General features: G+C 36.0%; 2 protein-coding genes across 3 annotated transcripts in view; one reads left to right on the forward strand and one right to left on the reverse strand.

Annotated features, from left to right (window-relative positions):
• Positions 1 to 15,282, reverse strand: part of CEP290 (centrosomal protein 290) — a 91,139-nt gene extending 75,857 nt beyond the window's left edge. For both annotated transcript variants that reach the window (XM_008062468.2, XM_021714704.1), the window contains exons 1-11: positions 15,160 to 15,282; positions 14,899 to 14,976; positions 13,185 to 13,254; positions 12,850 to 12,896; positions 10,168 to 10,311; positions 5,236 to 5,289; positions 4,628 to 4,648; positions 4,342 to 4,494; positions 3,757 to 3,939; positions 2,980 to 3,069; positions 116 to 238 (exon numbers count right to left, since the gene is read on the reverse strand). In XM_008062468.2, coding sequence (XP_008060659.1) covers positions 116 to 238; positions 2,980 to 3,069; positions 3,757 to 3,939; positions 4,342 to 4,494; positions 4,628 to 4,648; positions 5,236 to 5,289; positions 10,168 to 10,311; positions 12,850 to 12,896; positions 13,185 to 13,254; positions 14,899 to 14,976; positions 15,160 to 15,261 — 1,065 coding nt within the window. In that variant the 5' untranslated portion in view covers positions 15,262 to 15,282. The remainder of the gene's footprint in view (positions 1 to 115; positions 239 to 2,979; positions 3,070 to 3,756; positions 3,940 to 4,341; positions 4,495 to 4,627; positions 4,649 to 5,235; positions 5,290 to 10,167; positions 10,312 to 12,849; positions 12,897 to 13,184; positions 13,255 to 14,898; positions 14,977 to 15,159) is intronic.
• A 953-nt stretch (positions 15,283 to 16,235) lies between these two features.
• TMTC3 (transmembrane and tetratricopeptide repeat containing 3) overlaps positions 16,236 to 22,107 on the forward strand; it is a 42,086-nt gene continuing 36,214 nt past the window's right edge. Inside the window, exons 1-2 of the mRNA XM_008062469.1 lie at positions 16,236 to 16,427; positions 21,852 to 22,068. Of these exons, the coding sequence (XP_008060660.1) occupies positions 21,880 to 22,068 (189 nt within the window). The 5' untranslated portion in view covers positions 16,236 to 16,427; positions 21,852 to 21,879. The remainder of the gene's footprint in view (positions 16,428 to 21,851; positions 22,069 to 22,107) is intronic.

A 22,107-nucleotide genomic window follows, 5' to 3' on the forward strand; every position in this document is an offset into this window, starting at 1 on the left:
CAGCCAGTAGTGCAAGTCACTATATTAGACACAGGTGATATAATAAATAAGACATTATTCAGAATTACAACTTTAATAAAACTGGTTGGCAATCAAAATTTTGGCAAGATTTTACCTGTTGTAGAGCCATAACACTACTCTTATCAGCATCAAGCTGAGCATTTTTAAGTTTTTCCTTCAGGTTATGTATCATTTGCTGATATTCAATAATTTCATCATCTTTAGAAGACAAAATTAACTAGAAATAAACAAAATAGGATCTGTTATAGAAAAGGAAAGTTTATAACATTTCTGTCTATAGTAAATAATATATGCCATTAGTAGAGTCAAGAAAATAGGACATGCGGGCGATCTGGTTGCTATCACCCCACTGATTGCCAGGATTGATTTGGCTGAGTCTCCTTCCTCCCTTATTGCTCCATGTACACACCTCCTGAAGCCGCATGCTCAAAGAGGACTACCAATTCAGCTAAAGGAAGACCATTCTTTGGTCAAGGGTATAAAAGTAGCTGTGCTTGCCTGCTAGAATCTCCAAACAAGCTCTCAAGAAAATACATGAAAAACATTTAAAAATAAAGAAAATGCATGAACTAAAATTCTTGGAAGTAAGAAAGTATCAGCAATTAGAGAGATAATCTTTGATTCTTTTATATACAACCTGAAGTTCAAATGGGAAATGATTAAAAATATACACTATAATTTTCTCTTTTTTAGAATTCAATTTTTAAAAATCTCAACCTTTGAAAACCTATTTCCAAATGAGAAGTACCTTCATACAACTGTAGAAGTTTTATACAATTGTCCTTTATGCAATAAACATTAAAATGCCACTGAGGCATAAAATACCTTGAATGAATGAAAGGAAAACTCTCTTGTGTTCTTAGCTAAAAGGAACAAACATCATAAGGATGTTTAACCTAAACCCAACCTATAAATCAATTTATAACTTTAACATATATCCTATAATCAATAAGATATATTTAAGAATTAACTAAGCTGGCTCTAAACTTCATATTTAAAATGTTAATAAGGAAGTCTAAGAACAGAAAAATAATAAGAACAGGTTTTTCAGACATTGAAACATAAAACAAGTATATGTGATTAGAAAATAGGTCAATTAAACTAATAAAAAGAGAGTCCAAAATTAAATCCAAATTCAACAGGAGCATAAAATAAAAATGGAATTATACTTCAGTAGGAGAAAGATGAAATAATCAATAAATGATGTTTGAACAAAGTAGCTCTTTTACATCCATATTACACTCTTTGTATTAAAATGAATTGTACATGTTTAAAAGATACAAATGTTAAGAAAAAATAGAAGACAAGGAGAAAAGATGAGAAAACACATTTTCAGAAGACTTTCTGTTTAATAAACTTAACTATACAATATAAAAAGAAATATTTCATAGCAAAAAACACCATAAAGCAAAAAAAGTGACAAATTAGAGGAATGTGTTTGCAGCATATATCAAAATTACATTTGTAGCAATTTATTCTACAGATATACTTGTGCATTTGTAAAGCAACATGTGTAGAAGGACAATTCATTATAAGAACACTATTTCTAACAGGAAAAATTTGAATCCTTATAAATGTCACACAACAGGGAATCAATTATTAAATAGCATACTTATCTACACAGAAAAATTACAGTCTTTAAAAAGAACAAAGCAGTACAATATGTACTAATATATTATTAAAAGATATGAAGTCAAAGCATAGTACAGTAGAGAATACATCTAACATACTATCATTTGTCCCCAAACTAAATGTGGCAAAAACAACTGTTTTTTCTAGGGGTTAGTAAACTATGGCTCTTAGGTCAAATTTGGTCTGCCAACTGTTTTTGTAAATGAAGTTTTACTGGAAAACAACCCTATTCACTCATTTATGTATCATCTATGGCTGCATTCATGCTATAACAGCAGAATTAAGTAGTTATATCAGAGACCGGATAGTCTAACATATTTACTCTCTGACCCTTTATATAAAATTTACAGATCCTGATTTATTTTACAGGACTAATTTCCATTGCTACTGTTTTGTTTAAAATATAGGTTATCTGCACTCCCCAGATAACAACCATTCCAAATTGCCAACAAGATTTATGTGATCCCTGTTAGAAGCAATGACTCTAGAAGTGATAGTTTTTAAAATTAAAATTATTCATTCAGAATCATCTCTGATATTTTTCAAATATATAACCATCATAATCCCAGCTACTGATATAAGGCTAGAGAATTTGGTTGAAGTTAGAGAAAGAAGAGAAATGTATTCTGAAAGGGCTTCCCAAGTAATTCTGATAGATCTGTTTGCTTATTCCCATTCCCGCTGATTAATCTGACATAACAGAGTTGGAAAAAAATTTAAGTAAACAAATTTAAGTTATACTTAGAATTATACACTTAAATGACAAATATGTTATATTTTAAACTCAGACTTCAATCAAAAAGTTCAGTTTAAAGTTCAACTCATTGATTTAGAAGAGCTCATCCAATAATAAGAGCTAGAGAATTGCATATGACAGTTTTAGAGTTTTTCTAGTGAAAAAATACAATAAAAAATCCTAATAAAAATGTTATCATTAACTAATGTAAAATATTTAAACAAAAATAAGACTAAAACTTAAATCTAAAATACAAAATGAGATTGGCATGGTGGCTCACACCTATATCCCAGCACTCTGGGGGCCTGAGGCAAGAGGATTACTTGAGCCCAGGAGTTCAAGACCAGCCTGGGCAACACAGCAAAACCTCATCTCTACAAAAAAATCAAAATAATTAGGTGGATGTGCCTGCGGTCCCAGTTACTTGGGAAGATGAAGTAAAAGGATCACTTGAACCCAGGAAGTCAAGGCTGCAGTAAACCACATCGTGCCACCGCACTGCAGCCTACGCAACTGAGACTCTAACTCAAATAAAAATAATAAAATAAAATAAAAAATGCAAAGGCTATTAAATCAATTGAGAAAAATACCTTCCATTCTTCTACTTTTGCATTCACAGCTACCATGATTGGGTCGTCTTCTTCATTTTTTGCTTTCAGAAGATCTGTAAGCTCCTTCACCTGAAAGACAACAGTTATTTCAAGAATTGTTGCAAATTAATATAACAAATATACTTATTACACATACATATTTACACATACATTACATACACACATATATACATACACATAATTACATACTTCTAAAGTATCTGTATGTCATACACTTATATAGGGATATTTCATATCATATAAGCCTATTTATTATTGGTGTAATCCTGGTAAAGTGACATTTAATGGTTTCTGCATCTTTATAATTGCATGATTATCTTTCATTACTAGAGAATTTTATTTCTAAACATTATTCTACTTCTTAAACAAGTTTAATCCCACATAAATAGTGAACAATGTATTAGTTTCTAATATGTTTATAGTGTATTCATTTTAAAATAAAATAAAATTGCATGATCCACAGGACTGTAAAGAGTCTTTCACAGAAAATTCCCATAATTATGAGCTTCACAGGACTGCTATCTACACATTTATTCAAGTATCAATTACAGATTCTAGGTGCTAGAATTACAAGTATTTGTGAGGGGGTTGAAGAAACACATATGGACAAATACATCAGCTGGCAACATACTACATTATTAAGAAGACAGACAAAAATTCAAATCCTAGAAAGTTAAAGTACTTCTAGTTTCAAATGAATACTAATGAGACAATATAAAGTCTGCATAAATAAATTATTCTAACAATAATTCTTACCTGAAGTCGATAATGATCATTTTCTTTTTTTAACTGATCCATTACATTATCTGTCTGATGTACAATAGCTTTCATCCTATTATATTCATCGGTCATCTTCTCCATTTCCTGTACAGACTCTTCTAAATTTTTTCTCATTTCTTGATTCTGAACTTCAATTTTCTCATTAGCTTCTGTTAAAGTCTAAAAAACGTAAAAGCACTATGATTAAGAAATAATTTTTCTAAGAAACTGAAATTTAAACCAAATTAATATTAAATGGAGCCATAAGTGCTACATGGGGAAAAAAGCATTCTTTATAGACCTTCAGTATGAATTGGTGCTGACCAATTAAATCAAATTAAATGCTAAGAAAATTGTATATAAGGACCTCCATTGTTCTTAATATCCAAGATAGGCATACATAAAAAGCATAAATAAAATATTGCAACTTCAAAGATGCAATTTATTTCATGTTGTACAAGTATACAGTTGAAGATTTATACCAAGGATTCTTTACGTAGGACTAAACACTAGAGTTGTATTATAATATAACTAAAGTTTTATAAGAATCATTGCTGCAAAACTGACTTCTATCCATTTTACCTGAATCTCATCCAGATATTGGACAAGTTCATAGTTTTTCTTAGACAACTGTGATCGGTAGTCACTGTCTTCTCCTCTTCTTGATAAAAGTGTTTCTTTTTGTGAATCTATTTGTTTCTGGTAGTCAATAATATCCTGACGAAGCTGTTCATTCTAAAGGTAGACCAAACACAGTATTACATTAAGAAACTATTCAGAATAACAAAATTATATCCTAATCTAACTAAATAACACTCACAGAACGTATCTTTAAATTTCCAATATTTCACCACACTTAAAGCCTCACCTTTTTCTTTAGACGTTTGTTCTCCAGAAAGGGACAGGAAAAAGGTAATTAGAAATGAGAAAAGCAATACATAATTAAAAAATAATAATTAGAAATTAAAGAAAGCAAAGAAGAAATGTTAGGAGAATGATGCATATTATTTTGACTAACCAAAAAAAGTAAGAATATTAGTTATTAACTGAAACAAAGAGCACTGATTATGTTAGAAACTTAAAAACTTCTATCAGGATAAACAATGTACAGATATTATTTGGCTCAGAAGAACCAAATAATAATCAGAATTTATGAGATTTCATAAGTAACAAAAATTTTTAAAGAACTCTGGATAACAGAAATAAAAACAGAAATCCAGTCACCTATTCAATTAGCAAACTAGCAAGAGAATGGCTCATAAATTGGAAAGGTTTACCCACAAAGATCTAAGAGACAGTCTCATGTTTTGCTTTATTTTCTTATTCCCTGAGAAAAAGTTATATCACACAATCAGCCAGTTAAAAAACATCCAGTAACTTAAAAGATTCCAGTTTTCATCACAAAATAAATTTAAATAAACTTTCTTAACAAGTATCTTTGTAGAACCACCACAACTAATAAAATCTTTTACCAACCTCTCGTCTTAATTTGCTGTTTTCATTTTCTGCCTCCTCATTTCGAAGAGCTAGCTAAAACAGTAAAAACATAAATAAAATTTAGCAGTAATGTAATAGAAAGCCAGGTATTCAGCTTATCGATTTAAACTCTAAATACTCTCCAATTGAGAACTTTTAACTACTAAGAACTTCATATCAACCTAATACTAAATAATAAGGCAAAATTTTCAAAAACTAAGAATTAAGAATAAAACAGGTTCGGTTTAAAGGATTAAACACATACACACACACACACCTCTAACCAAATGATACAAAAAACAAACACCCCCTCACAAAACAAAACCTAATAAAATGATTGGTTTTCTGTCCAATACCTTTCTATTTAACTGTTCCATGTCATGGCTAAACTATTCTTTACTCTCAGTGAGCACTGCATTACTTAGAAATATAAAGCAGTACAACATAATGGTTAAATATCCTGGATTTATATCCGTTGCCTGCCAATTTCTAGTAAAGTGGAATGAGTCATTTAACATCTCTAAAATTCACTTTTCTAATATCATGTCGACATAGGAATTAAGATGCATATAATGCACTTAGCACAATACTCAGTGATTGGAATAACAAAAAATTATAAAGAATTATTTTCTCACATACACATTATTTCATTTGTGACTCTTTTGTTTCTCCAAACAAGCAAATATTATCATAACCATTAAGATGTTTTTTGTCACCTATTCTACAAACCCCATTCCTCTTAAGACCTTTCATTTTTCTGCTTTGCCCCTTTATTGAAGGAGAAGCCAGAATCACAATGGTTTGCAACTATATTTAAAAGTCTTTTCTAAAGAACCAAATGTGGTATGTGATACTCGATGGAACCTTGAATATTGGAAGTAGACTATGAAGGATATTATTGGACCAAGAGGAAATCAGATTATGGACTAGATAATAGTATTGAATCAATATTCACTTTCCTGAGCAGATTGTGTTTATGTGGAATAATCATCTTTTTTAATGAGATATGCTGAAATATTTAAAAACAAAGTATCATATCTGTAGTTAACTCTCAAATGACTCAGCAAAAAAAGTGACTGAGTGAGCAAGCAACAGACAGAGAAGGATGTTCATGTGTATAAAGACATTAACAGAAAGATAAAGCAACTACAGCACAATGATAACAACTGGTAAATCTATATGAAGGGTATGTGGATTTTCACTGTTTTTCTTACAATCGTTAAGAAGATATGACATGTTTTAAGATAAAAAGTTTAATACAGTTCATAATAAAATGCAAAGTACAATACAAATCCTAAAAGTTTGCCTGTTACTATCTGAAAGTTAGAAACAGTCTCATTGTGCTCTGAACTGGAAAATTTTAACATGAAGAGAGAATCCAAAAACTTAATGCTAAAGCATTTCATGATATTGATGCTCTTTTCCTTTGACTTCTCAAATATCACACTCTTAACATTTTTCCTTTCTTGAGCTTCTCCTTGATGCATCTCTTCCCATTTCATTACTTTATTAGACATTTCTCAGAATCTATCTTGCAATCACCTTTCTGGCTTCAAAAATATCTATGCTGATGACTCATAAATCCTCATCCCCTGCCCTGTGTCTCTTATCTGAATTATATATCCAGATATCCTTTTTGAATAAGCCCACAAAGACCACAAATTCAATATGTATAAAACCAAAATAATCTCAAACCTTCCAAATTCCTCTGTGTTCCTTCTTAGTGAATGGGACTGTCTATCTATGTAGTGGCCCAACCCACAAAATTTGGTGCACTCTCCATTCTCCCTTCTCCTCTGACAATCAGTCATTCATCTTGTCCAAATATACCTACTTCTCTCAAACACATCTATGTTTCTTAATCCCCCTTGTAGTCATTAACTAAATTAAGCCATCATTAGCGCTTGCCTGAATTAACACAAAGGTTCTTACTAGTCTTGGCCCCCTTCAATTCACTCTAAACGAAGTTTGTTTGTTCATTCATTCATTCATTCATTCATTCATTTCAGAAAGGAGGTCTCACTGTTACCCAGACTGGTCTTAAACTCCTGGGTTCAAGCAATCCTCCCATCTCCCAAAGTGATGGGATTACAGGCATGAGTCACCGCACCCAACCCAAGCAGATTAAATTTTAGAAGTACAGATTCGATGATGATATCCTTGTGCTCAAAATTCTTCACTGGCTCTTTTCATAAAAAAGGACAAAATTCATCAAGAACTGGCCCTTGCTTATCTCTTCAGAGGATAATGAGTATTAGAACAGGGAAGGCAAGAGAGCAGACTCTTGAGGAAGACTTTTTGGATTCAAATCCTGGCTTTATCACTCAGCTATGTAACTACCAGCAATTACTTACCCTTTCCGTGCCTCAATTTCTTCTTCTGTAGCATGGTAGAAATGACAACTATCTCATATGGTAAGTATCAAATAAGGAATAATGAATTAATGCATGTAAAGTACTTGACATAGTAAGGACTCATGGAAGCTACTGTTATCTATATTCCAGCCACAATGAATAACATTTTGTAGTTTCCTGAACACACCATAATATTTCTTACCGCTGGGCCTTAGCAAATACTGTATCTTTTACCCAGAATCTTCTTTCCTTAACCAGGTATACACTCCTTCCCCTTGCTAAGTTAACTTCTACTTGAAGTCTCAGTTTAGAGATTATCTCCTGAACTTCAAGACTAATTTAAGTATCCCTCCCCCAGAGCATCCCAGAGTATATCCTTGTGTATCCTCTTACATATCATATTAGCCCTATGTTATGCTTATTATTGATTGTTAATATCGTTGAGAACTAGAATACAGCTGCTCACTGTATCCCTAGGAACTAGCATAGTCTCTGGCATGCTGTAAATACACAATAAAACTTAATGGCTGGTTAAGGGCAAGGAAAAAATTACCAAAACAGTCCATACCCATATTCCAACTCAAAGAATCTAGCAGCTGGAATGGTTCATAGGCCATATATTCATGCTTTCTCTGTGTGTGCCTATGAATAAAAATAGTAGCCTAAGATATGAATGGACAATATAATTCTGATTAGCTAAGGGTGTGCAGCACAAATGATGATTAATCCACCAATCTATAACCTAGATAGAAGAACAAAATTCCAGAAAACCACATAGACATTCCCCTGAGCAATTATATTAGTGAATATCACAGGTTGGATCCTTTATGATGACTAAAAAATCCATAAATCTGTTATGTTTTGCTGAGTCGCCTAAACAGATAATCTTCTAAGAGCTTATTCCTAACCTTTAGGTGGCATCAATCCATACTTTCTTCACCACAAACATTGTATTATATGATTCTTCTAAATTATAAAGCAAAGTAGATTAAAAAAATGAGGATACTTTCCTTTACAAATCAATTTATGATAGATTCTCGTTAAATAGCAATATAACCTTATAAACATTGTTGTTTACTTAAAATTTATAACCCTCTATTTCTGAAAGAACAATGGACAGAACAAGATAAACAGGATGTAACACAACAATGGTCTTCTAAAGGTAGAAAAACTTCTGGGTATCAGGGATGGGATAGTTGCTACACTTAGGCACCATATTTGTACTAAGTTTACCAACAGCTGAGTTAAAATAAGAAATATTAAATAAATGTTAAGTATATATATATATAAGACATTAAGTAGGAAGCCTAGGTAAAATAGGAATTATTCTTGCCAGGAAATAAAAATTTATCTGCAAAGACAACTTTTTTCCTAAAACTAAATTTAAGTAAATTATTTTATAATTAACAAGGAATAATATTAATGGTAATAAAAACTTCCCTGTATTAAAAATGTCATGATTATAAATATGAATGATTTACAAAATGCTGGCACTAACACAACTTTTCAAGAATCTATATATTATATAAAATAAGGCACATCTGAAAACAAGGACTGAATATATCATTAAAAGATTAATCTCCAAATCTACTAGTAGTACAAATACATTAGAACAAATAAATAACTTTTTAATCTAAAATAAACTATGACAGTAAGAAAATCACTTGTTTATGAATGCCTACTAATATTCTTCAAATCAAATCAATAAAGACCAAAGTTTCGGTTTTTTTTTTTTTTTTTTGAGTTGGAGTCTCACTCTGTCGCCCAGACTGGAATGAAGTGGTCGCTCCCAGCCACCACAGCCTCGCCTGCTGGGCTCCAGCCAGCCACCTCAGCCTTCCGAGTAGCCGGAATTACAGGCATGCGCTACCACGCACGACTGATTTTTGATTTATTGTAGGGATGAGGTCTCGCTGCCCAGGCAGGTCTCGAACCTGCGGGCTCAGGCAATCCACTCACCTCAGCCTCCCAAAGGCAAGGGATTACAGGCTGAGCCACTGAGCCCGGCTCGAAGTATCAATTTTATGTAGGTGAGAATGTTCTGAGAAAAATGCACCTCCAAATATAAAGAATTAATCTCCAAGTCTTTTCTTTTTTTTTTTTTTTTTCAGTTGGATTCTCACTCTGTCAGTCAAGCTGGAGTGCAGTGGCATGCTTACAGCCACCACAGCCTCAACCTGCTGGGCTCAGATGATCAGCCTTCCAAATAGCTGGAATTATACGCGTGTGCCACCACGCCTGGCTGATTTTTTTTTAATGTAGAGACAATGTCTTGCCATGTTGCCCAGGTTGATCTCGAACCCCTGGGCTGAGGCAATCCTCTCGCCTCCGCCTCCCAAAATGTGGGGATTACAAGCGTGAGCCCCATACCCGGCCCCTAAATCATATTCACTAGAGATACTTGTTGCATTATATTTTAAAGTTGTGATGACAAAATGAACGGTGATATACAATCTTAGAGGTAAGTATATTTCATTCTTCAAATATAACACACAACATAAAAATTGTTATTGTTATCAATAATTATAAAAAGCAAGGTACTTGGACAGTTAAGGTTCATTTTAAAAAAGCACTTTACTTGTTCATTAACTTTCTTCTCTTTCTCCAACTCCTTTTCCATGTCCTCCAATTCTCTATCTTTTTGTTCTAATTGCTTTTCAAGTTGGCGAATTTCATCACGTAAAAACCGAGTGTCCCGGCCACCTGCAGAGTGCTGAGCCATCTTAAAATAATAAACCAAAAGTATAAATCAACCCCATTATACTTAGAGGTTTGAACGAATCAACAATAAGCAAACAATTATCCTGACTTCAAATCTTCATTTACTTCAGTGCAGATGTTTAAAATCATATTCACATAAGGACCACTTTTTAAAAAAATTTAGCAATCTTTAGATCATAGCTGACAATTTCTTAAGCTTTTCCTGAGCTACCCAGAACTACAAATTGACTGTCAATCACTCAAGGTTTGTTGTCACCACTGAGCCACAGGTACCAGACTAAACTGCAAGGCTTCCTGCTTCAGAAATCTGAAAAAAGGCTACAAACCCATCAGAGCCTCCGGCCCCATCACCGAACTTTGGTGCATTAACCTGTCCTTTTCCTCATTCCATTACACCAGTGCTGCCCAACAGGCCTTTCTGGAATAATGGAATTGTTATCTGTGCTATCCAGGTCAGTAGCCACTATCTACATGTAGCTACTGAGCATCTGAAATGGGGCTAGCGCAACTGAAGAACTGAATCTTTAATTTTAGCAAATATAAATAGCCACAAGTGGTTAGTGCTACCATATTAAACAGCCCAGATTTAGGTTATGTTTAAAATCTTATATCCAACTAAATCCATTTTGCCTCATATTCTTGCTGTATTTTAAGTCATGGCGTAAAATATTGATTGAATCATTTAGTCATCCAACCAGTCTCATCTTCATTTCTTCCCCATATAGTTCTGTTACTTCTCTACCTTAACCAGATTTTTCTTGCTCTTTGTCTCCTTCACATTTCCCTCCTTCCATTGTACTCTCTAAAATCCTCTTCCAAGACAAATTATTGTTTTAATCCTAGCTTCATTACGGAGTCCTCCTTTCCATCTCCTTGACCTAGCTGCAGTTTGGATCCTTCAGCACGCTAATTCCCTTGGATCTCTTCCAGTTAGAAGCTGCTCCTTCTTTCAGATCCCACATGCATAGTAAGAGTCAAGAGAAAGTGTTGGCCGGGCTCGGTGGCTCAGCCTGTAATCCCAGCTTTGGAGGTCGAGGTGAGAGGATTGCCTGAGCCCACGGGTTCAAGACCTACCCAGACAACTTGCGAGACCTCATCTTACAATAAAAATCAAAAAAATTAGTTGGGCATAGTAGTGCACACCTGTAGTTCAGGCTACTTGTAAGGCTGAGATAGAAGGATCGCAGGAGTCCAGCAGGTCGAGGCTGTAGTGGCCGGGAGTGTGCCACTGCCCTCCAGCCTGGGTGACAGAGTGAGACTCCAACTCAAAAAAAAGAAAAAAAAAAGAGAAGGTGTCTATATTTCTCCTAGATTTACTCCACCTTGTAAGCTCCAGCTACTTTGACTCTCACATGGTATTCAGCTATCCCGTTCCTACCCACTTATGGCAGTAGCAAACCACTAACTTCCAGTCACTGGTTTTCAAAATTCACAGGGATTTAAACATGTGGCTCTCAGCCTTTCATCAACTACCAACAGCCAGACTACACAATTTCCATATCACTTTCGCTCTATTTTGTTTCGCTCTCCCTTGTTTCTTGTGTAGTCTCTCACTCCCACACCAGATCATTATCTGAGAAGGAACATTCTTTCAAGCAACGTCACTATGTCTGTCCTTGACTTCTCTTCTCCCTCCCTATCTCTTGCCTTTCCCACCCAGTCTCAATCTTGTCCTCCTTCTCTGTTCCTCCATCTCTAATCATCACTTCAACCCCTTTCCTGCCAATATCTTCAACTGCCCAGCCCTTCTATTTTATAGCAGACTGAACACGAACAGTATCAATCCAACTTCACAATTCATTTAATACATATTTATTGAAAGTGTGTGGCATTTTCTCAAGAACTGGATAAATAATAGAAAATAAGAAATATGTCATCCAGGTTCACAAAGTTAACAAGAATGAGGACTAGAACTCAAATCTGTCTGAATCCAGATACCCTACATTACAGGCCTCTCTCCATTATATTTCAAGTTTTACCTGATAACCTAAAAATTTGACCACACTATCTCCCTCTCTCTCTTATTTTTAGCAGATGACATCATCTCCAACCTCTCAAATGTCAGGTACTATGCCTACAAACATGAAAGCTTCTGTACATATCCACTCCTCCTCCCCTCCCAGTACGCAAAGGGGTTTCTGCCTTTCAAAGCCTAACCCTGTCTGTATCATTTTCCTACCTTCTCATGGGATCTAGTTTGACCAAAGCTACTTCACCTAAAATAACATTCTGTCACTTATTCTTCAACTCCCCACCCACCTCTCACCTCAGTTACTAGTAATTCCTCTGTACACTTCCTAGTCTATAAGCTCCATATAGCTGTTAACTGCTTTCATTTTGTTCACAATCGTACGCTCAGTCCTTAGTAGAATTTAAGGCTCATAATAGTCATATCAAATATATACTGGCCACGCAAATAACTATAAGAACAATGCCATCCTTGTGATTTTTTTCAGTCAATAATAATTTAAAAATTTGAAAATAATTCAAAATAATAAAATTAATGACAATTGCATCCTGGGGAACACAAAAGACATACCTCCAGTTCATTTTCCAGTTTCATTACTTTAGTTTTTAATTGATTTTCTATTTTTAAAGAAAAACACATGTTTTAATTGGTTAGAATTAACTTGAAACAAACTTTTAAATAAATTTCAATAGCAAAATTAATTATCTTAAGACTGTATCATGATTACAAGGTAACATAAGAAAAAGTAACTATTATATTTCAAACCCATAAAGTAGAAGCTCTAGAAGTGTTTTTCAAAATAAACTGAGTATTTTATAGAATATATTAAATGTAATTTTCTACTGCTTACTGAATAAATAGAATTTGCGATTTAACACCATAATAAACTTTATCCAAGGACTTACCAAATTTCGCTTGTTCTTCTCCAGCTTTTTCTACTTCTTCCAAAGCTAGCTCTACTTCTTGAGCTTTCATCTAAACATTAAAAAAAAATTATCACCCAGGCTGGAGCACAGTGGCATGATCACAGCTCACTATAGCCTCAACTTCCTGGACTCAAGTAACCTTCTTGCCTCAGCCTTGAGAATAGCTGGAACTATAGGCCCATGCCATCACACTCAACTAATTTTCTTTTTCTGTTTCATAGAAACGAGGTCTTACTATATTGTCCAAGCCCATACTCCTGGGCTCATGCAATTCTCCCAACTTGGTCTCCCAGAGTGCTGGGATTACAATGGTTCATACCTCTGGGATCATCCCAGAGGTATGAACCATTGTGCTGAGCCAAAGGGCATTTCAATATGCCTTTATACTGGAATGTAAGTACTAAAAACAAAAGAATTGGTTTTATTTGCTATCACAATCCTTACTGCCTGCAATGGCTGGCACATGGAGACATTTAGTAAGCAACTGTTGAATAAACAATGATTTTACTTCAGGCTATAAGTCTAGTTTTATTTTCTTTTTTGAGTCGGAGTCTCACTCTCTGTCACCCAGACTGGAGTGGAGTGGCACGCTCACAGCCACAGCAGCGTCAATTTGCTGAGCTCAGGTAATCCTTCCACCTCAGCCTTCCAAGTAGCTGGAAGTATGAGTGCACGCCACCACACCCAGCTCATTTTTTGATTTATTGTGGAGACTAGGTCTCACCAAGTTGCCCAGGCTGGTCTCAAACCCATGAGCTCAGGCAATCCTCTCACCTCCGCCTCCCAAAGTGCTGGGATTACAGGCATGAGCTACCGTGCCCAGCTAATTTCTAGATTTTCACAGTTTGAAACATCGTTAATTCTTCTTTTTACCTCAAATCCTCAAGTCTTATATCCAGTATTGCAACTCCTCCCTTTGTAATGTTTTTCATACTTTTTTTCTGTTCCAATTACTACTATCTAATCCATAATTTTGTCTAAACTTCTTCAAAATATTTTATCTATACAGCTCCAACTCCCTTCAAATTGTCCTGTATAACATACGCAGTTTCTCAAGGCATAGTTTTGTCTCTATCAATTATTGTTCAGAAGCCTTTACTGGCTCAATTGCTGACAGCATAAAATATACCTTTAAGACCCTGACAGCCTATCCCCAAACTACCTACCCAAGATTTATTTCCTTTACAACCAACCTACTATAAACTTTCTGTATGTGTTTCTCAAATGTAAAGAATAAGCATGTTTCCCATTCCTAGGACATTTATTTATGGTAAAAAAAAAAAAGTGCTCTAAAAACCCCTTACTATCCTATCACTGCAGTGCCTTCCACTCATGTAAAACCACTCCTCAATCTCTGTCCTTTATGAAGTCTTCTAACACCTCTTAAATCACTTCCTCTAACAAATTCCTATAGCAGTCATTGCCTGCATTGTTCATTTGGACATCAAGATTTATCTCCCTATGCTATTTTTAAACATATCCATTGTATCCCCTACACACTTTTTCAGAAACTTTAAGTAAAAATCCTCAGTGTTTTACACACTGACATCCTCAATCCACATTCGAAGATACCACAGTTTTGAGTGGTGATTTAGACATTACCAAGTACTTTCACAGTACTAACCTTATATAACAATAGTCTTAAATTTCCTCTAACAGCCAAAGCGACTATTAAGACCTACTGCATACAAACCTTCATTAGTGACTGAGTAATTCTTAAAAGGTGTATCACTTTTTCTTGATTTTCATTTTTTAGCTCATTTACTTCCACCTAAGTAAACAGAAAAACAACTATTTTACATTTAATAAACTTGAAGCAAAATAAAAGAACACTTCCAATTGTATCATTCGATTTCAGAGGCATAGTTATTTCTGAAAAAATCCATTAATATTTTATTTATAAATGAATCGTAATTGAATGTATATATCTATGTATTAGTTGTGAATTAAGCACCTTGGATAAGGAAATCAATAAATTATCTGCCAGTTCTTCTTGGCGAGGCAGGTCATCTGGGTCAACTTTCATTATCTCTTTCCAGTTTATATTAGGTGGCATCTTGAATTCTTTCACTGCGCTTCACCTTCTGTAAAAACGTGGGCATTAGCATTTTCAAGGTAAGCAGCATTACTGTTTTTACAGTAATTTACATTTCTTAGAGCTCACATCAATATAACTTTCTCGGTGCTGGCAAAGAGCTATGGTTCCTTAAACCGCAAAAGTGGACAAGATACCCTTGATGAAAATCACAGTCGTTAGCATGAACTCAGATGCAGTACCAGCGAAATAACAAAGGAAGGCTGCCTCGTTAAAATTAAGCCAGGTCGGGACAAAGATCTTGCCCTCCGTCCCAACACGCCCTTCCACGACGCGCGCGGGCACTGCCACGCGCAAGGATATGCGGAATGCTGAACGTGACCCCTGATTCGGGAGAAGCAGGAACCGGGTTTTTTTTTGTAAATGAGAACACAAACAACTGAAATGAGAGAAGTTGTGCCGGGGAGATGAGGACTGACGCCAAGCAGAACTGCGGGCCGGAGGCTAGATGGGGCGGGGTAGCTCAGCTCACCAACCTGCCGGGGATGAGAGTCGCTGCTCCGGCTTCCACGGATCCACCGCCCTCCCCTCCCCGACCGAGCCTGGCAGTCAGCGGGGATCCCTCATCTACCGCACCCACCACGCAGGCCCGGCCGCGGCCCCTGACAGCTCCCTAGCACGATACCACGCGGACTCTGGTCCTGCCAACTGGTTTCGAGCAAGCCAGAGAGGCGGCGGCGGCGGCGGCTGCTAAGCGACACCATTCCCTACCCTGCCAATGCCAGAATAAGACCCCGGATGCAACGGGAGCCTACAGTTTGCGACAGTTGGTGACGCTTTACGTTTGGGTTCCCCGCCGTGGTTTCTGGACTTCGTGCTACGGACGAGGAGAAGGAGTGGAATGAGGACTCCAAATCCCAGCATGCATTTCTGCCTCGGACCTGTGCATGCTGGGAGCTGAAGTCTCTAAAATGCGGAGGTAAGGCGCTCCCGGCATGCAACGCAGGAGACTGCGACTGTACCGGGGCAGCGGGGAAGAACCGAGAGGCGGGAGTCGCGGTGGCTGGGGTGCGTCCCCGCCGGTGGCCTTCACTAGCTAGACCATGACGGTGGCTTCGGTGGCGTCACTCGTTGGGTCGCGCTTTCTGAGGTTTTCCTAACCCATCTCCTGTTGGATCCGCTCCCAGGTGAGGTCGGGCTGTGGGTTAGCGGATGGGGAGGAGTTGAGGGGAGCAGTCCCGGCTTCGAGAAGCAGCAGGAGCTGTTGGGGCCGAAGGGCCTGGCCCGGGTTCGGAAGAGGCGGGAACACCCTGCCTTCTCTTCGGGCGTCTGCTAGCGGTGTCCAGGGTAGTGCTTTCTGTACAAAGGAAGCAAAAAAGTTTGAGTCTCGTTTGGTGTTAGAATCGGTCTCGGCACACTCGCATGGGGGCCGCGCAGCCTCGACCGTGCTTGGGGGCGCGCGAATGGAGAGGAGGGCGCCGCACCCTCCGCCCGGCGCTGCACCCTCCGCCCCGCCCGCCTTACCTGTAGCACCGGGGCCTCCGCGGATGCAGGGCCTTGGAGGTTGTGTACAGTCAAGGCTCCAGGGAGAAGTTAGTCCTTGTCCTGGCCCCTTGTCCTGGTTGAGGAGGTTGTGTACAGTCAAGGCTCCAGGGAGAAGTTAGTCCTTGTCCTGTGCGGGGGGGACCTGAGGACTCGCCCAGACTGCCGTTGTCGCCTGGTTACCTGGGTGACTCTGGGAAAGCACCTCCCCAGGTGTTCGCCGCTCTTAACTCCTGTGAGTTTTGCTCATCCCGCTGGCTCTCACCCAGTCTGAATTTCGATGCACCACTAAATAACTTTCCTAAGAAGCTGTAGGCTTGAAATCTTAATGACATTTCCATTTCTTTGGATCTCTACCTCTCTATTTTTTTTTTTTTTTTCTTAAGCGCTGCTTTTTTTCTTTGACGATAATTTTTTTTTTAACAGTAATAGTTTTTTTTTTTTAAACCACGAGTTTGGGTAAAACAAGAAATAGCTCAGTAGAAAAGAAAAAATACTGATTTGGTGAGATACATGTTTTTATTTTAAAGCAGGATTTATTAAGAGGACAGAAAAGCTCCCACAGTGGGAGGGGTTGTATCTTAAAGACATTCATCAGATTCGTAGGAATGATAATTTTGACTCTTTTTTTTGAACGATTATATGTCAGACTATTAATTATGTCAAAAACTATTAATTATCTCATTTATTCTTCATAATACTGGAGAAACAGGTGCTTATGTTGTCCTCATTTTCTGTCTAAGTTAAGAACTCAGGCTTGGAGAGGTTAAATACTCTTAACTTAAGTAGTATGATTGAACACAGATCTTCTGGCTGTGGTTGTATTCCTTTTTTTTTTAACTATATATACATGCCATGTTTTTTCACATACATATATACACATATATGTATTATATATATACACACACACCTATGATAAAATGTAGTTTATAAACTAGGCACAGCAAGAGACTAACAACAATAACTAATAAAATAAAACAGTTTTAACCATATGTTGTAATAAAAGTTATTTGGAAGACATATTGTTAACTGCTATATGACTACTCAGACATTCTGTAAACCAATATTTGTGAAGTGATTGGTCTTCACTCTTGCTATTTTTATTAAGTGTTACATATTTATGACTGGTTACTCAAGAATTTGAATTAAATGTGCTTCATGTTCAGTGTTTTTAACATCGGATGATAGAGATTACATTTTATAGTTTATTGAGGAGATAGTGTAAAGTGAATAGTGTAAAGTCTTGTACTATGCTTACTACTGCATATTTATTTTTATAATACGAATCTGTTTTTGTCACAGCACCTTGTTTTTCTTATTTTGTTCATTTGTTATAACAATTGCTTTTATTCATTAATTTACTAGTTTTGTCTGTAATTGTCTTTTCTGCCCTTAATTCCCTCACCTTGCTCACATTTATATTCCCAGGAAGATAAGTTGCTTGAGTTAATGGTAAATTTTATTCTAATTTTTTGGAGGTGAGAATGAGTTCAGAGAAGTTAATTCCCCTAATAACTGATAAAGCTGAGATTGTAACCTAGATATCAATGGCAATCCTGACTAAAAGCAAAATCTTGCTTAAATTTTATTCTTTGGCTCATTCTTAAAATATTTTTAATCTTGTACCCTGTGCTAGATACTGTGGATACAGCAGAGAATACGTTAGCTGTGGTCTATGTTCTTTTGCACTATAGTCTGTTTGTGCCTAACTGTGAATCAGGAAATTTTTTTTTTTTTTTTTTGAGTTGGAGTCTCACTCTGTCGCCCAGACTGGAGTGCAGTGGCTGCTCCCGGCCACCACAGCCTCGACCTGCTGTGCTCAGGCGATCCTTCCGCCTCAGCCTTCCAAGTAGCTGGAACTACAGGCGCGTGCTACCACACCCGGCTAATTTTTGATTTATGGTAGAGATGAGGTCTCGCCAAGTTGCCCAGGCGGGTCTCGAATCCGCGAGCTCAGGCAATCCACTCATCTAAACCTCCCAAAGTTGCGTAATTACAGGCTGAGCCACCGAGCCCGGCGAATCAGGAAATTTAACTCAAGTATTGGGTTCAGTAACATTGTATATTTTTGAAGAAAGTTGTTAAAACTTATTTTTTAATCAGATTTTCTGTAGTTCATTTTCACTAAGAGATGGGATTTATGTGACCATTCTGTATATGAACTTGTTGTAAGAACACTTGTCTGGACCTGCATTTTTTTCCCTAGGCTTTTATGAACAGTTTTATCTGAGCAAAATTACTTCCCAAGAAAGCATGGCCTTTTATAATTGTTACCTTTGTTCTATGTACCAATGAACCTATACTCTTTAGATGTTACTTCTATGTCCTTTTTGCTGACTTACCAAGAAAATGAATAGTAGCTTACTTTTTCAATCTTTATAAAAAGAATGGCCATAAGAAATTTATTATCCACTCTATATAGAAAACATTTTGTTTGGCCTTGCTTTAATGGACAGGAGTGAGTGTGCAACAAGCAGACACTTTTCTTCCTGCAACACGAGGTGACTGGAAAGATTAGTAGGAGTCAGTGTGAATATAGACTTTGCAAGCTTTGTGGGCCAAAGTTTTACAAACTTTAAAGTAGTAATAAAATACAGTAGAATACTCTTCTTGTAAAAAGGGAATATTATGGTAATAAAATTGGGAAGACTTTCCCAATTTTCCAGAAAATTAAACTGTGAGGAACTACCTTCCCAGGCTAAATATTTCCAGATATATATAAAATTTCTCTGTAGTTTTTATTGTTTGCACAGTTGTACTGTTGGCTTATTACATAAAGTGAACACTCAGTACAATTTTGTTGAAGGAATTGTGTTTAGTTTTGTATCTCTATAATGTAGCTCATATCTAGTCTTCAATTGCTATTGGATCTTGTGCACATATGTAGTGACATTCTGTTGTAAACAAACATGAATCAGTCGTCTTCCTGTCCAGTAAGACTATGCATCTGTAAGTCAGCTTGCCAGTCTAGGAAAAACTACAAGTTGCCACAACTAACAAGTGATGTGTTACATTATTATAGTAATGACCCCCAGTGAATCATGTCTCCCTATGCCCTTGTGTAAACCCCTCCCTTCCCCTCAGCTTCTTTGCAGGTGACTTAGACATAACCTAAGATGACTCCACAACTGAGCTTATAACATGTTCTCTCTCCCTTTCTATTATAAAGCTCCCTTTGGGTATCTTAAAAATTGTATTGTCTTGGTCCTTTTATAACCTCGCTGCCATTAATTCTGGATTTACCTTGCTTGATTAATAGTTTTTAAAATATGCAGTAAACAGAGGGTTGTAAAAAGCTTATGCATTGGGACTGCCCTGAAATCATTACTTAAGAAGCCCAGGCTAACTTATTAGAGGATGCGACAGTAAGTAACAGCAACTAACTTTCACAGCTAAGACCCCCCCATACTTTTTAAGCCATTCAGCTCTAGTCAAGCCACGGGATAACTATAAACACATGAGTAACCCCAGGCACAACCAACAGAAGAACTGTGTATATGTATATATATTTGTATATGTGTATCAAAGATATTTATACTGAATAATTAAATTAATTTGATTATAGTCATTTTTATTTAAGTACATTAGATGCCTAATGTAAGTAAAACTTTCTCAGTACTTAAAGAGCTGCTATAAATCTAATAAACTTAAGACTATGGTATTTCCCAAGTTCTTATAAAAATTTCAGTACTATTTGTATACTTAGCTAAATTCTTATATTTTCAAACTAAAAATTATAAATCTAGGAATTACATAGTAATTGAATATTATGTATATTATACATATAATTATATGATGTTATATTTTAAACTTATGAAACTAATGTATCTAGAGTATGCAGGATGTCAGATTCTCTTAAACATTACTGGCACTCTAAAAATCTGATGCATACATTATTCCCAAATATAACTTCAAAACATTGAAACCACGTATTTAATTTACTACATTTTCTTCTGTTAATTTTAGACTTCTCTGTGGTTAGAACATTGAACCAAGCGGCAGTTTGTCACCTCAAGTGAATTGCTCCCTACCAGGTCGGGGACCTGAGGTTACTTATGGGAGAGGGATTTCTGACCTGGCCATTTATTTTTTTTTTTTTTTTACCTACTCAGTGATGGATGCCCTGAGTTGCTTCATTTTGTTTTTCTAAATTACAACATATATATATAAAATTTATAAATATATAAATGTACATACATAAATGTAATTCAGAAAAATATATATATGTATATACACACATATACATATATATTGCTGTCTTGTGTTGGATCCTGTTTCTTGATTTCTCTATCTTTATTTCTTAGTAAACTCATATTCCTGTATTTTAGTGGAATTTTTTACTGTAATATTTTTCTAGTTTCCTGAGAAGGGACATCAGAGGTAAATTTTTTGAAAACTTAAATGACTTATAATATTTTTATTATGTTTTCTCACTTGGGAAATTTGGGTTTATTTGTATAGAATTTTAGGTTAAAAATCATTATTTGCTTAGATGCTTAAAGCATTATTCCTTTTATTTGAGGGGAGGAAGGTGGATTTTTTTTTTTCTCCTAGCTTTCAGCATTGTTGGTGAAAACAGTTGTTTTGATTCCTGCTTTAGTATGGAACCTGATTTATTATTGCACGCTTTTAGAATCTTCTTTGTTACCAGTATTGTAAAATTTTACAGAATTTTATGCCCAGTTGGAGAAGAGGAGTGGAGGATCTTAACATAAAATAAATAGACTTTTACTTAACCTTTGTTTTCAGTATACTAGTTTTCTTTTCACTGGTGTTCCTTATATCAGAAAACCTGTGTTTTAAATACACCAGAAAGGAAATTTTCAGTCTTCTGCCTTGGTATGAGAGAAAAAGTTACTTGACTTTATCCAGAAAGAGCAAGGAGTCTGAACTTTAACAAGGTGATTAGTTAATGCTTCTTGAGGTTGATGACATTTGAGCTGAGTTTTTCTCTGGAGAATTAACATGCAATTTTTAAAATATAACTTATTATCTACCTACTAACATTGGACTTCTTTGAAAAAAGCATGTTGCTTATTTCATGTTATCTTCCTAATTTTTTCCTCCAGCTTTTGTCCATAAGTGCTTGTAGAAAAGATGGCAGATATTAAGCTCAAAGAAGTAATTTTAATAGTAGGTGTAGTTACTGCCTGCTATTGGAACAGCCTCTTCTGTGGTTTTGTTTTTGATGATGTTTCAGCAATACTGGATAATAAAGACCTGCATCCATCTACACCTTTAAAAACCTTATTTCAGAATGACTTCTGGGGAACCCCTATGTCTGAAGTAAGTGATTACTTGTGTATTACTTGTATATATCTCAAA

This window comes from Carlito syrichta, unplaced genomic scaffold (genome assembly GCF_000164805.1).
Source record: "Carlito syrichta isolate Samal-C Ts95f unplaced genomic scaffold, Tarsius_syrichta-2.0.1 Scaffold305718, whole genome shotgun sequence".
NCBI lineage: Eukaryota > Metazoa > Chordata > Mammalia > Primates > Tarsiidae > Carlito > Carlito syrichta.